The sequence below is a fragment of the Salvelinus sp. IW2-2015 genome, linkage group LG37 (genome assembly GCF_002910315.2).
Source record: "Salvelinus sp. IW2-2015 linkage group LG37, ASM291031v2, whole genome shotgun sequence".
In the NCBI taxonomy this organism is placed as follows: domain Eukaryota; kingdom Metazoa; phylum Chordata; class Actinopteri; order Salmoniformes; family Salmonidae; genus Salvelinus; species Salvelinus sp. IW2-2015.
Genome location: NC_036876.1, coordinates 5,696,311 through 5,710,760, shown reverse-complemented (window position 1 = coordinate 5,710,760; position 14,450 = coordinate 5,696,311). Strand labels below are relative to the sequence as shown.

The window sequence follows — 14,450 nt, the reverse complement described above, 5'->3', positions numbered from 1 at the left end:
CCTGCCGTTCTGTACCTGTCTAACACTGCCCTGGATTACTGACCTCTGCCTCCACTTGACCGGTCATCTGACTGCCCCCTGTTTCATTAATAAACATCTGATTAAAACTGTCTGCATCTRGGTCTTATCCTGAGTTCTGATAGGACAAAAACAGTGCAAAACTGTCTTACACCCAGACTTTTAACATTTTGCTAAGTAGTACAAAAGTCTTGATAATTAGAACATATTTAATGCACCGGTTTAAAAATATATATATAGTCAAATAAATGGTTAACTAAAACATATTAGAAACTAAAACATGTTCATAAGCCATTTGTAACTTTATATTTATTTATTTGTTTTACACAAAAYACAGTCCTCTTAATAAGTATTGTGTCATTACCACCATGACAAGCAAATTACAACGTTATTTCAAAAGTTTGTGTACTTGGTTATCATGGATATGAATAGTAACAGTGCAACACATCGATGTCATGAAGAGAGATTCAAATTTTGATGCYGGAAAATTATAGGGGGAAAAAAGGTAAATATGACTTGAGAAGATATATTGAAAGTCATTAGCAAATAGGCTCTAATTTCATTTTAAAAAATGTATTTAGGATACATTGTATGCTAGCTGTTCAACTGGAGTTAGCATGCTAGAATCCCTGCTATTTATGCCMAAATACTGTAAAATCGTCATTCCCACCACATAATGATCTGTGATGGTRAGGACAGAATGTGGTGGTAATGACAAAATGTAATAGTGCATACATTTTTACTAACCTTTAAGACCTGAAAAGACACAAATTACATATACAGTATGATCATGGTTAAGTTGAAACTGAACACTTATTTGCTAGATAAGACCATTATATGTTGTATTATGTTAGGRTGATTGAGTGATTTTGATGTCTATTTATGTGACATACTTCGGACTTTAAATTACTTATTTTTCTATAAGATGCTCAGCCGCCAACTGGTAGGCCACAAAAGCTCACAGAACAGGACCGCCGAAATTACAGCATTAAGCTGGCAACTCTAGTGCCAGTATAATGCTGTAGATTTACAAGGGAAYGTTTTACAGTGCAGAACTGGGTTATTTTGACCCAGCACTCTTGGATTATGTGAATGACCCAACACATTGGTTACTTGGTTTACCCAAAAATGTGGTATTTTGATCCAGCAGTGAGTTGCTTTTTACTCTTTTGCTGGGTTATGGTTATTCATGTATTTCGGACCCGGTAGTGGGTTCTCGTTTACTTTATTGCTGAATAATCATTATTTAATATTTTATTTACCCAGTGAGTGATTTCTTATTTGGTTATTTTTTTCTACATTCTCTATATTACAGAATCTGTTCATTTTCTAAAGGTGCAAATACTTCTAACAATAACAATTMATGTTACAACATTACTACAGTCTAAACAGTTATTAAAATGACAAATTGTAGATATACTGTAATACAATTTTTTTAAGCAAAAGATTAACAAATAAGGAACACACAAATCAACAACTTTAGAAGCACAATCTATAATTTGAAACTCTACCAAAGCTGAGGACACAGAAATGGTGAACTTTCCTATTGCTCAGAACATGCTGTACTCCTATACAGTCTATTGCTGTGTGCAGGACATTAATCTGCATTGAGTTGTGTCCAGCCACTTTGTGCGTGGTTTACAGCAGGGGTGGGAAAAGTACTAAAATATCCTAGTCAAGTAGAAGTACTGTTACTTCAATGACATTTTACTCAAGTAAAGTAAAACTACTCATGTAAAAAACAACTAAAATGAAAGTAAAAAGTAGCTAATTTAAAAAGTACTCAGAGTAAAAGTAATTGAGTTACTTTTAAAATAAAAACAATGACCTTGACAATTAGCAAATTTCGCTAAGGTTACCCGAACTTTACACAATTTTGGGGGAAAATATTTGTCATAATTTTGGCAAGATTATTTGTATAATTTTGGCAAGATTATTTTGTATAATTTTGGTTAAATTATTTAAATTTACCAGCACCCTTACYTCCCGCAGCTATGCTAATAATTACCAAAATGAAAGCTAGACAGTCAGGGAGCATGGAAAATTCCCCAAAACAAATGGATCATTTTTTGCAAATTTTGACAGCGAGGAAATATAACCAATTTTCACTGGGACCCTCCGGACCTCGTTGAAGACCGAATGCAGCCCAAAATGAGTTTGACACCCCTGCTGTAGCCTATATGATCATGTCTTTGAGTTGGAATMATCTCATAATGAAGAAGTGTCAGTTAGTTATGTTGTTGTGCGCTGTGCAAACATATTGCCTGTAAAATAATGAGCATAARATGGATTGCCTTATAATTGAAACATTCATTACAGTATATGTACATTTCACACATTTATTTTCATAATGATATAGGCTCATTSCATATTGACAATCAGGTAGTTTGTTTCTTTGGAAAAGGAATCACTTGATGATCTGTTGACGTACAAACTTCTAGATCTAGGGGGAGGTCATAACCAGAAGATTCAAACTTTATTGATTCTCATATATTGATTTGTATTTCTGTTATCGAGATGTTTTGTATTGTTTGTGTAACRKATGTGAAATGGCTAGCTAGTTAGCGGYGSTGCGCGYTAATAGCGTTTCAATCGGTTACGTCACTCGCTTTGAGACCTTGAAGTAGTGGTTCCCCTTGCTCTGCAAKGRCCGTGSCTTTTGTGGAGCGATGGGTAACGATGCTTCGTGGGTGACTGTTGTTGATGTGTGCAGAGGGTCCCTGGTTTGCGCCCGGGTCGGGGCGAGGGGACGGACTAAAGTTAAACTGTTACATTTGTACAGTTTTATAATGTCTGAGATGTGTGTGTGCAGGGGCKTAGCCAGATTTTKGGGGGGKWAKRSSYMTAAAAAAAAWYYSAAAAATTGAAATTGACTTATTTMATTTATTTTGCGATGTGCACCGTATATTATTTCGTAATACAATCGTTTTATACTAGTGCATAGTACTTGGAGMAACCTCGTTACATATACAAATAATTACCTATCCCAGCATATTAAAATAAGGCAGTAATTCTAGAMCAGTTGCCAACTTGCCAACAACATAAACTCATCTTTAGACACACTTTAATCTCGATGGGCAAACAMGCCTATATTTGATGTTACAATTTATACCACGGCGGGCAGTAGTACTRTAAAATGGTACCTTACCTTTAGTAGACGCATCATAAGGCGTGRCCTACATCACAAGGCGCAGACAGCGAGGCTTTGAGTTGAATATGGTGATGATTTCATCATAATCCAATGTATCTGTCAGTTSACGCTCAAAAGACAGCAAACTGAAGTGGTTCAGCYGGSCGCTTGTCATTGATGTGCGAAGAGGATTTTTTATCCTAGTTGTTGTTGAGAAAAGTCTCTCCACACTGCATGTTGTCATTGGAAGTGTGACAATGATCCTTAACAGAAMGTTTATATTAGGGAAAATATCATCAGGGCAGCTGTCAAGTACACTCATTATGGAGGATACGTCACTCTTTCCCATGTTCATTTTGCCACTCAACTGCTGAATAAAAACAGTGAATTCAGCATCCTCAATTGATATTGCATAATGGTCGCATGTGGTCTTCAGCTGCTCTTTAAGGCCGCAGGTTTGGGATTTTTTGGAAAAGGAGGCTGCCGCTTGCACGATCCTGTATGTGTCTTCTTGAAATCTTGAGTTTAACTCAGTAATATGTTTGTCTAGAATATTGTTCCAAAGTTGCCTCAGGTCACAATCACTCTTGATGCTGGATGTTTTCCCTAATGAAGTTGTGACTACACTGCCAATTTTACAGGCAGTTTTCGCTGCCGTGATGCACTCACATCCCAATTACTAATATCATGCTTAATCATCATCTCTTCAGTTAGCTTGAGAACTTTATCAAAKTCTCCCCCTGAGTTCTTTGAACGTAGAAAAGCTGCTTTTGAGGATTTCAATTAAACCAATACAGTCCGTCACAGATAATGTAGAGCTTTGTAATCCCTTTGTAGCAAAATCACTAGTGTCAAACAATTTACTAAATGGGACTAAYAGGAATAAAAACGTCTTGTTSTGGATTTGTTGTAAGAGGGCATCGGCTTCTAATTTGGTTTGTCCACAAGCCTCTGAAAACTCTGCAAGAACCTATGAAATGACATCTAGCAGTAACAGCACTACTCACAGACCCTGATTTTGAACTCCACCGTACATCCGTGGATCTTTCTAGCTCGATACATGGTCTATYGGGATGCAACTCTTTCTGTACTTCTATGAATCGAGCATCTGTGGGATCCACTTCATGAATGTGTGTAGCTGGTTTACTGTGTCAAAAAAAGGAATGACAAGTCCCGACACTTTTGCCGCGGTGCACAAAACCAAATTCAGACGGTGGGAGTTGCAATGCACATATACTKCTTGCTTTAATGTTTGCTTTAGTAAGACATGTACCCCTCTGTTCCCTGACATGACTGAAGTGCCATCGAAACAAAAATCCACACAGAGTGGGATCCAACTCCAGGGGYTGCAACACTTCAAGTAYTTTCCGAGAAACTCCTTGTACAGACAAGTCAGCGGTTTCCATAAACCCAACAGMTCTTTCTTTAATCATTCCAGCATAAACGCATCGGATGCACACAGCAATAAGTTCTCGTTTAGATTGATCTTTATATTCATCTGCTAGTATGGCAAAATACGTGGAAGGCGCAGAATGAACTTCATCTTTTATCCTGCACAGTAACAATGATGCTGCACACTCCAGCAACTCGTTCTGAATTTCGGGGCTAATAAGCGTGGCATTGTGAGGTAGCTCATTAAGCCTGTTTTGTATTTCTGAGTCATACTTTGAGATGAAATTGAAGATTTCTTAAAAAGTTACCTTTATTGATGCCCTCTTCAATTTCTCTATGACCTCTGAGTAGAATATCCTGCTTTGCACACATTAGAACAATATCTATGACCACTTTAACATGTGCATAGTTTCTTTCTATAAAATCCATGTTTGCATCACCATGTATTTGGTTCAACACAGTCCCACRACTTCTAGGCCCATGGGTCGCCTTGTAGGATKMACATTTTGCMAGGGCACTAGCATGYCATTTGCTATTCTCGTGTTTGCAACAAGCATTTCTTGTGAGTTTCCAGTTTTTAAATCCATCTTGTATAAATATGAATTCGACATTTGCCCCAGGAAAGTGCCTACAAAACGTACAATRAATTGCATMTTTTGCTTTACTGTACTCAATCCACACGAACTAGTCATACCAYCTTGAAGAGAAGCAGCGTGATTTGCCATTTATCATACTTGAAGGGAACTTTGCTGGTTCATCAACGGCAGACAAATCTGTCGGTGGACCTACTGCAGGTTCACCCCCGCCCGCAGCATCAAGAACGAGAGGAGACGGTGGGGTAGGCAAGCATGCCTGGCTCAACGTRGCATTGGCGGTTGTGATGGCGATTGCGGTTGTTTCTATCCTGTCGCCACCTGTTAATGTCTCATTCTGGAAGCTATCAGTAGATTGATCTAAATTACTTAATGGCACACACTCCTTTTCCTCCAGACATCTTTTTTTGWAAAACCTAGCGATCGACATTTGGTTTGTCATTGCTAGAACTACTAAATTACCTTAGCTGGTAAGTCAATTCAAGTAAGCTAGCATGGTAGAGYTTGCTAGCTTATGCGCTACAAAGTTTAGCCACGTGACGTTGCCAGATTGTTGAGGTAAATTACGGTATGATTTTTTTTTTTAATGTAACTAATAGTCGGAAGCCAATTACATTATAATAAAATTACCAATAGAAAATAAATCTCACATGCGTTAGTTTAAAAAATGTAATTAGATAAAACACAATTTATATTAAATAATTTCTGGGAAATGTTTTGGGTAGGCCTGAGATCAAACTGAGTAGGCCAAGGCCTACACGTGGCTACACTGCTGGTGTGGTGGTCATATGCCATTCTGAATGTTTGTTTTAGTTTTTTATAATTCCAACCAATAAAATTCCTCTTTAAATACTCAAATTCATTTTTTTTTTGTATCTAATAAGGAATGAACATCGTCAAACATATGTTTATTACTACCACAGAAAATTAGACATAGGGTAGGCCTATCAATGAATTTCCTTGTGTGCTTATTTCTGGTGTTTCCACTGTATGTGCAGTGACGGCATTCTGTACCATACAAGGACATGGGAGTTTCGTGTACGAGCTAAAATAGTTCAACCAATGAGACCGCCCCACGTTTGTAGGCAACAAGGATGTGTACTGCTAGGACTGGCCAGTGGCCATTCACCGCACATAAATTAGTAATGGTTTCGGCTCTTATTACTGACTCGGATATTTTCGACTCGTTCAGTCCAGAGAACGAATCTTTTGACTCATTTCTTTCATTTATGACCAGAGCACACAGGACCCCCTACTGCCCTACTGGCGAATAATGAACTGAAAACTCGAAAGAGTCACGATTCTACAAGCCTCTCGTTCACATCTCATTCACCATGGGGGGTGTCTTTAAACTTACTCTTGAAAGTCTTAATAGTAGAATGTAATTTTGCTCTCTCGTTCACATCTCAAGGTGCAATTTCATAACTGGGTAGTGCATCATCAGCTCCTCTTGTCATGTTAGTCATTGCATATCTTAGAGAGCTATTTGTAACTTGTCAGAAATGTCCAGATGAACTTGCCCATTTTTATTGAGGTTTTTTAGCTTCTCATATATTACATGAATACACATTAGACGTGGCACAATGTATAGAATTGCAAGAAAATTTGCTTTAAAACGGCAACATTTTATTTGCACCCCATGACAAAATGTGAAGAATTGCAGGAAATAASCTTTAAACCAGCAAAGTTCTCTCCACCAACAAGAGGGRTGTGAACAGTTTGTGTTATGAACWGTGCTTGTGCCCATAGAAATAGAYGTGGCGCGCGCAGAGGGGTGCGTGATGTTCCCGAATGCTGGAAGGGGGGCCCGAGTGAAAAAGTTTTGGAGCCCCTGCCATAAGGGGGCTTATGGAGCTGTAATTTGTGACTGAGACTTTTAAACGTGTGCTTTAAACAATGTACATTTGTTGATTTCTAGGCATACAATAATATTATTTATTGAATGATACATTTGAAACGAGGTCTAGTTATGGTCGCAACCGAACTAGATTATGAACGACTCTTGGCGGAATGTATTGCGTGACTGCCGTGAGGGTGATAAGCACAATATCGTTCGCGAACTGCAGCCCCCCGTAATATTCGTTCTCGAGTTCGGGTTTGTTGAGCAGATGTCTCTGAGGCTGTGTATGTTTTGGTTCTACAACGCTGTGTCCGTCATAACGTTCAATAATATATTATTTTTTTGCACCATGAGATCAATGATCAGTTCTAAATATGTATTTGTCTTCTCTATGCTCATGATCTATTTCTTTGCGCGTATATGACAGACAGTTGGTGGTTTGATCATGTCTCTGGAGCTTCTGTGCCGGAGGAGCGTGTAGCCAGCCTACGCTGTAGGACTCATTGATGCCAGCACTAGCAAGTTAAACTAACGACTAAAATGAACAAATCACTCAGAAAATGAATCATGACCTCGAGTCGGTAAAAAGAATCGTTCAAAAAGAATGAACCGTTCGCGAACTGCACTTCACTAAAGAAATGTAGGGCAGCTTGAATCAGTGAAGGAGGTGGCCAGCAACGGGACCGGTTGAAGTTTCACTTAAGAAACCACCTATTGTTGACATTTGCCGAAGTTATTCAATGTCATGCCACGTAGAGAAAACGGGAACAATATATTAGATTCATGCTATATTTTTGCTCACTCTTCGTTGTCTAAACAACTTGTGTTGTCCTTCGCAAGGAAATTGTAGGAACCTTCCAGTGGCGTTCCACTGTGTCACTCGGAACTATTTCTTAACCGGACTATGGGAACACTTGTTATCCTCAAAGGTTCAGGAAGAAACACGATGAAGGAAATTACAGTTTAAATGATAGCGTACAATATAATTAGAGACGTGAAATATACAGCTCCGGGAGAAGTTTGAAGTATTCAAGTATGGAGTCGGGTCGACGGAAAGGTCTCAACGGGTTCCTGTCTTCCTTGTCACTGCTCTGTGTCATTCTGGACATCCAGTTGAACGGTAAGACAAGACAGACAAGGTAGTTAGCTTGTGTTTTGTGCTATAAAAGTTCTGCCTGCATTGTGCATAGAAAATACTGGTAACTAAAGTATTCAGTCATTTCCTTAACTACGACCGGTTGTATAGGGTTCAGCATGATCAGGTGTGCCCCCCATTGCTTGCTACTAGCTGTAGGCTAACTAGGCTACCCAAAACCTTTGGCTGTAACTTAACTGGTTTTCCACTTGTCTTTTGAAAATCCCCTTTCCCAACAAAACATACACTGTTTCCTGCATTAAAGTCAGTTCCTATGTGGTTAGCTGAACTAGCTATATGTATTGCTTTGGGGCCTTCTTTTAGAGGCTCACGCACACAAAGTGTTGTTTCAGGTGTCTTGGGGGCAACTCATGTGGAGATTGAGCAGCACTTGGAGATGGGCCGTAAGCTGTTGGCCGCCGGTCAACTGGCGGAGGCTTTGTCCCACTACCACTATGCAGTGGGTAAGGTTACCAACCAGACACTCGTTATCATAACTCAAACATCCTTAGATCTCAGCCTGTAGCTTTTGTGTCTGTCTCCCTCCGTTAGTACCCTCTCTTAAAAGTAAGTCAGGCTGCTGCATTGCATAACACAGTCCTTCCAAAGGATGAATCGTTGTATGCCAACTTTGTCATACATCCTTTCACTTAGATAAACACATTGACCATTTATACCTACACACTTTCAGTCAATGTATGGCCATGTAATCAATGTAGCCACATGACAATAGCTAGATCTAAAGTATGTGATCACCTACTAACGTAATGTATTCAACCCTATGCCTCCCCTCAGAGGGAGACTCTAAGAACTACCTCACCTACTACAAGCGGGCAGCTGTGTTTCTGGCCATGGGGAAGTCCAAATCAGCCCTTCCAGATCTGACCAGAGCCATCCAGCTCAAACCAGACTTCCTGGCTGTAAGTGGTCACAGACAGTCATCAACAATAATATCATCTCTGTTGTCATGATAAATCACAGTTATGGACACAATGTTGTGATATTGTTATTAACTCTTTCTTTCTCTATTTATCTCTGCCTGTTTACCTGTATCTTTCTCTGTCTTTGTGTCCTATGTCACCCTCTCTGGCTCTCTCCCTCATTGTTTCTCTCTCCTCCTACTTTCAACATTCATCCCTCTCTCTCTCTCCCCCTCCAACTTCCTCCATGTTTCCAGGCCAGACTGCAGAGAGGGAATATCCTCCTGAAGCAGGGCAACACCCAGGATGCTCGGGAGGACTTTGAGACTGTGGTAAGTCTAGATGCTTAGAAATATAACTACTAAACTCAGCAAAAAAAGAAAGTCCCTTTTTCAGGACCCTGTCAAAGATCATTTGTGAAAATACAAAACTTCACAGATCTTCATTGTAAAGGGTTTAAACACTGTTTCCCATGCTTGTCCAATGAACCATAACAATTAATGAACATGCACCTGTGGAACRGTCGTTAAGACACTAACAGCTTACAGACAGTAGGCAATTRAGGTCACAKTTATGAAAACTTAGGACACTAAAGAGGCCTTTCTACTGACTCTGAAAAACACCAAAAGAAAGATGCCCAGGGTCCCTGTTCATCTGTGTGAACGTACCTTAGGCATGCTGCAAGGAGGCATGAGGACTGCAGATGTGGCCAGGGCAATAAATTGCAATGTCYGTACTGTGAGATGCCTAAGATGCTGCAGTTGACAGTGAGAGGACGTTTCTTATTTTGCTGACTTTAGAATGCTACTACTACCATACTATTAATTATGTTTCTATATATTTCTACCTTATCCTTCTTTCAATCAAAATCTCACTGCTGTATTTTCCGAATGCTCATACCATCATCGTATCGTTTCACTGTCTCATGTTGCGCTTCAAAAAAAATCTCATTCATTATCATTTTGCTACTGCAATTATGTGATGTGGGCAAGGTAAAGGGAATCTGAAGGATTAGATTAGACTTGATGTGTTGTGTGGTGATATGTATTTTTAGACCTGATATGAGTGATCTCTTATAATAATTATAAGCTTGTAATAAATGTCACACAGTTTCTTCAGAAACTTGACCTTTCTATTTGATTTACTTCCTCCTCCTCAGCTGCAGCGCTCCCCTTACCAGGAGGAGGCGCGGGACCAGTTGATGAGGGCCAACGAGCTGGTGGAGCTGCGGGAGGAGGCCCACGCGGCCCACCACAGAGGAGACTACAGCACCACCATCACTGTGCTGGACCGCGTCGTAGAGGTAGGGGCTAGCTCCACCACAGGGCCAGATATTGGGCCTGGTCATGGAGGTAGGGGTTAGCTCTGCTGCAGGGCCTAGAAATTGGGCCTTGTCATGGAGGTAGGGGCTCCCTCTGTCACAGGGCCTAGTCTGAGGATGGAAAGAAATGCATTTTCACCTAAGCAATACCTTCATCATCAAACAGTGCTGTACTATACTTCAACAGTCTTGTATCAAATCATAAAAAGGGAAAATTCACACCACTGACCTTACCTCTCTTTCTCCTCAGCTCTCCCCCTGGGACCCTGAGTCTCGGGAGCTCCGGGCTGAATGCTACATCCGCCTGGGAGATCCCAGGAAGGCCATCCAGGACCTGACTCCCACCACCCAGCTGAGGAATGACAACCGAGCTGCCTTCCTCAAGCTCAGCAATCTGCACTATGACCTGGGGGAGCACCAGGAGTCACTAGGGTACTCTCACTAGGAATTTATTAGTAATGGGGAGGTGTGATTTAAGCAAACAATCAACCATGTTTATCAAGCAAATGCATGTAAATGAAGAGATTTTGGGCTTCAGAGCAACATTGGTTTGAGTTTTTGTATTTGTGGTTGATTATGGCACTTGAGGTTTGTCAGTTGGTAAAGAATACTCACTCAATTCATGGGGAAAAAATGAAAAAGAATCTCAATCCGCTTTACATTATATGTAAATCTCTCTCTGTGCAGTCACGTCCGAGAGTGTCTGAAGCTGGACCAGGATGACAAGGACTGTTTCTCGCACTACAAACAGGTGAAGAAGCTCAGCAAGCAGCTGGACTCTGCCGAGGAGCACATCGAGGAGGCAAGGTCAGTACCACTGTATGCAAGTTGAGCCTGCTCTGAAGGGGGAAAAAAATATATATATACAATATATATATTTTTTAATAAGAAATATAGTCAAGATATTGACAAGGTTTTAAATATAGATTTTTAATTGAAATAATAATTGTGTCCTTAACTTTGCTTTCGTCAAAGATTCTTCAATTTGCAGCAATTACAGCCTTGCAGACCTTTGGCATTCTAGTTGTCAATTTGTTGAGGTAATCTGAAGAGATTTCACCCCGTGCTTCCTGAAGCACGTCCCACAATTTGGATTGGCTTGATGGGCATTTCTTACGTAACATACGGTCAAGCTGCTCCCACAACACCTCAATAGGGTTGAGATCCGGTGACTGTGCTGGCCACGCCATTATAGACAGAATACTAGCTGACTGCTTCTTCCCTAAATAGTTCTTGCATAGTTTGGAGCTGTGCTTTGGGTCATTGTCCTGTTGTAGAAGGAAATTGGTACCAATTAAGCGCTGTCCACAGGGTATGGCATGGCATTGCAAAATTGAGTGATAGCCTTCCTTCTTCAAGATCCCTTTTACCCATTACAAATATCCCACTTACCATCACCAAATCACCCCCAGACCATCACATTGCCTCCACCATGCTTGACAGATCTCACTAATGTTCTTCTTTGTGATCTGAACACATTAAACTTAGATTCGTCTGTCCATAACACTTTTTTCCGGGCTTCCTCTGTCCAGTGTCTGTGTTCGTTTGCCCATCTTAATCTTTTATTTTTATTGTCCAGTCTAAAATATGGCTTTTTCTTTGCAACTCTGCCTAGAAGGCCAGCATCCTCTTCACTGGTGTTTTGCGGGTACTACTTAATGAAGCTGCCAGTTGAGGACTTGTGAGGCATCTGTTCCTCAAACTAGACACTCAAATGTACTTGTCCTCTTGCTCAGTTGTGCACAGGGGCCTCCCACTCCTCTTTCTATTCTGGTTAGAGCCAGTTTGAGCTGTTCTGTGAAGGGAGTAGTACACAGCGTTGTATGAGATCTTCAGTTTCTTGGCAATTTCTCGCATGGAATAGCCTTAATTTCTAAGAACAAGAATAGACTGACGAGTTTCAGAAGAAAGTCCTTTGTTTCTGGCCATTTTGAGCCTGTAATCAAACCCACAAATGCTGATGCTCCAGATACTCAACTAGTCTAAAGAAGTTTTATTGCTTCTTTAATTAGAACAGAGTTTTCAGCTGTGCTAACATAATTGCAAAAGGGTTTTCTAATGATCAATTAGCCTTTTAAAATTATAAACTTGGATTAGCTAACACAACGTGCCATTGGAACACAGGAGTGATGGTTGCTGATAATGGGCCTCTGTACGCCTATATTCCATATTCCATAAAAAATCAGCCGTTTCCAGCAACACTAGTCATTTACAACATGAACAATGTCAACACTATATTTCTGATCAATTTTATGTTATTTTAATGGAAAAAATGTTTTGCTTTCAAAAACAAGGATATTTCTAAGTTACCCCAAACTTTTGAACGGTAGTGTATATGTTTTTACTGAGGTAGAGTTCATATAAGGAAATCAGTCCATTTTAAATCAGTCCATTTTTTAAATGAATGTATTAGTCCCTAATCTGTGGATTTCACATGACTGGGAAGGGGTGTAGCCACCAACTGGGGAGCCAGGCCCAGCCAATCAGAATGAGGTTTTTACTCCACAAAAGGGCTTTATTACAGACAGAAATACTCCTAAATTCTCTGCCAACAGCTCTGGTGGACATTCCTGCAGTCAGCATGCCAATTGTACACTTCCTGAACTTGAGACCTCTGTGGCATTGTGTTGTGTAACAACTGCATATTTTAAATTCACATTTTATTGTCCCCAGCACAAAGTGCACCTGTGTAATGATCATGCTGTTTAATCAGCTTCTTGGCCGAAAATGTAAATAAGCTATTTACATGCAGAAGAGGCATATATTGTCTGCCTTTTGCCTACACATAGTGGAGGAATCAGAAAGATCAGTCCTGGAATTCTTTGTATTTTGTTCAGTAAAAAGAATCTGAGCAGGGTCAACTTGCCCGACTTTCATAAATGTTTGGCATTTCACTTAAAAACTTCTTATGGCTGCGATCCCGTTAACTGGATCGATACGACAACAGCCAGTGAAAGGGCAAGGCGCCAAATTCAAACAACAGAAATCTCATAATTAAAATTCCTCAAACATACAAGTATCTCATACCATTTTAAAGGTAATCTTGTTGTTAATCCCACCACAGTGTCCGATTTCAAAAATACTTTACAGCGAAAGCACCACAAACGATTATGTTAGGTCACCGCCAAGTCACAAAAAAACACAGCCATTTTTCCAGCCAAAGACAAGAGTCACAAAAAGCAGAAATAGAGAAAATTAATTACTAACCTTTGATGATCTTCATCAGATGACACACTAATAATATGCATATATTAGCAACTGGGACTGAGTAGCAGGCTGTTTACTCTGGCCACTTGTACGACTGCTCAGCCCCAGACAATAGGTCAACCCTTAATGTCAATCCCTGCCTTCCTATGTGTTCTTAAATGGTAGTTTGTATTTGTATCCACTTTGGTTGATTTTAGTTATGACTATTGTATGGTGGTTGTATTTATCTCTTGTTGCTCTAAAATGTATATTATTAAATGTTTGTTCTCAGGTATCAGGAGGCCATAGACAAGTATGAGTCAGTGATGAGAACAGAGCCTAATGTGCCATACTACACCAACAAGGCCAATGAGAGGATCTGCTTCTGCCTGGTCAAGGTGGGTCCCATCACATACTGTAGAAAGATTTAACCTATAGAGTGGACCGTTACCATGGCCTCAGCCATAGTCATTTGATAGTAATAGCTTGGCCTGTTCTTCTACTAAAGTCAGAAATTCAATGGTAGTGTGTTCAAATTCTCATAATTACTTTTACTACCGCTGACTTCACATAACTTTTTAAAAACGATATTACTTAATGATTAAGTAATTACTAATGGACTGGCAACCAATAATAATGCTTAATATACGTTGTTCCATTTTTCTCCACCAGAACAAGATGGCTGCTAAGGCAATAGACATCTGTTCTGAAGCCCACCAGAGAGACCCACGCAACATCAACATCCTCCGAGACAGAGCTGAGGCTTTCATCCTCAACCAGGACTACGAGAAAGGTACTTTCACCCAGTGGTGTAAAAAGTGCCCAATGTTTCATACTTGAGTAAAAGTAAAGATACCTTAAAAGAAAATGACTCAAGTACAAGTGAGTCACCCAGTAAAATACTACTTGAGTAAA

The 14,450-nt window shown here is 40.0% G+C and overlaps 1 protein-coding gene across 1 annotated transcript in view; it reads left to right on the top strand.

Annotated features, from left to right (window-relative positions):
• Positions 1–7,502: 7,502 nt before the first annotated feature.
• The window catches only part of LOC111960171 (dnaJ homolog subfamily C member 3-like), a 9,190-nt gene continuing 2,242 nt past the window's right edge, over positions 7,503–14,450 (top strand). Inside the window, exons 1-9 of the mRNA XM_023982068.3 lie at positions 7,503–8,093; positions 8,462–8,572; positions 8,904–9,028; positions 9,286–9,360; positions 10,188–10,331; positions 10,600–10,781; positions 11,037–11,156; positions 13,828–13,933; positions 14,208–14,328. Coding sequence (XP_023837836.1) covers positions 8,009–8,093; positions 8,462–8,572; positions 8,904–9,028; positions 9,286–9,360; positions 10,188–10,331; positions 10,600–10,781; positions 11,037–11,156; positions 13,828–13,933; positions 14,208–14,328 — 1,069 coding nt within the window. The 5' untranslated portion in view covers positions 7,503–8,008. The remainder of the gene's footprint in view (positions 8,094–8,461; positions 8,573–8,903; positions 9,029–9,285; positions 9,361–10,187; positions 10,332–10,599; positions 10,782–11,036; positions 11,157–13,827; positions 13,934–14,207; positions 14,329–14,450) is intronic.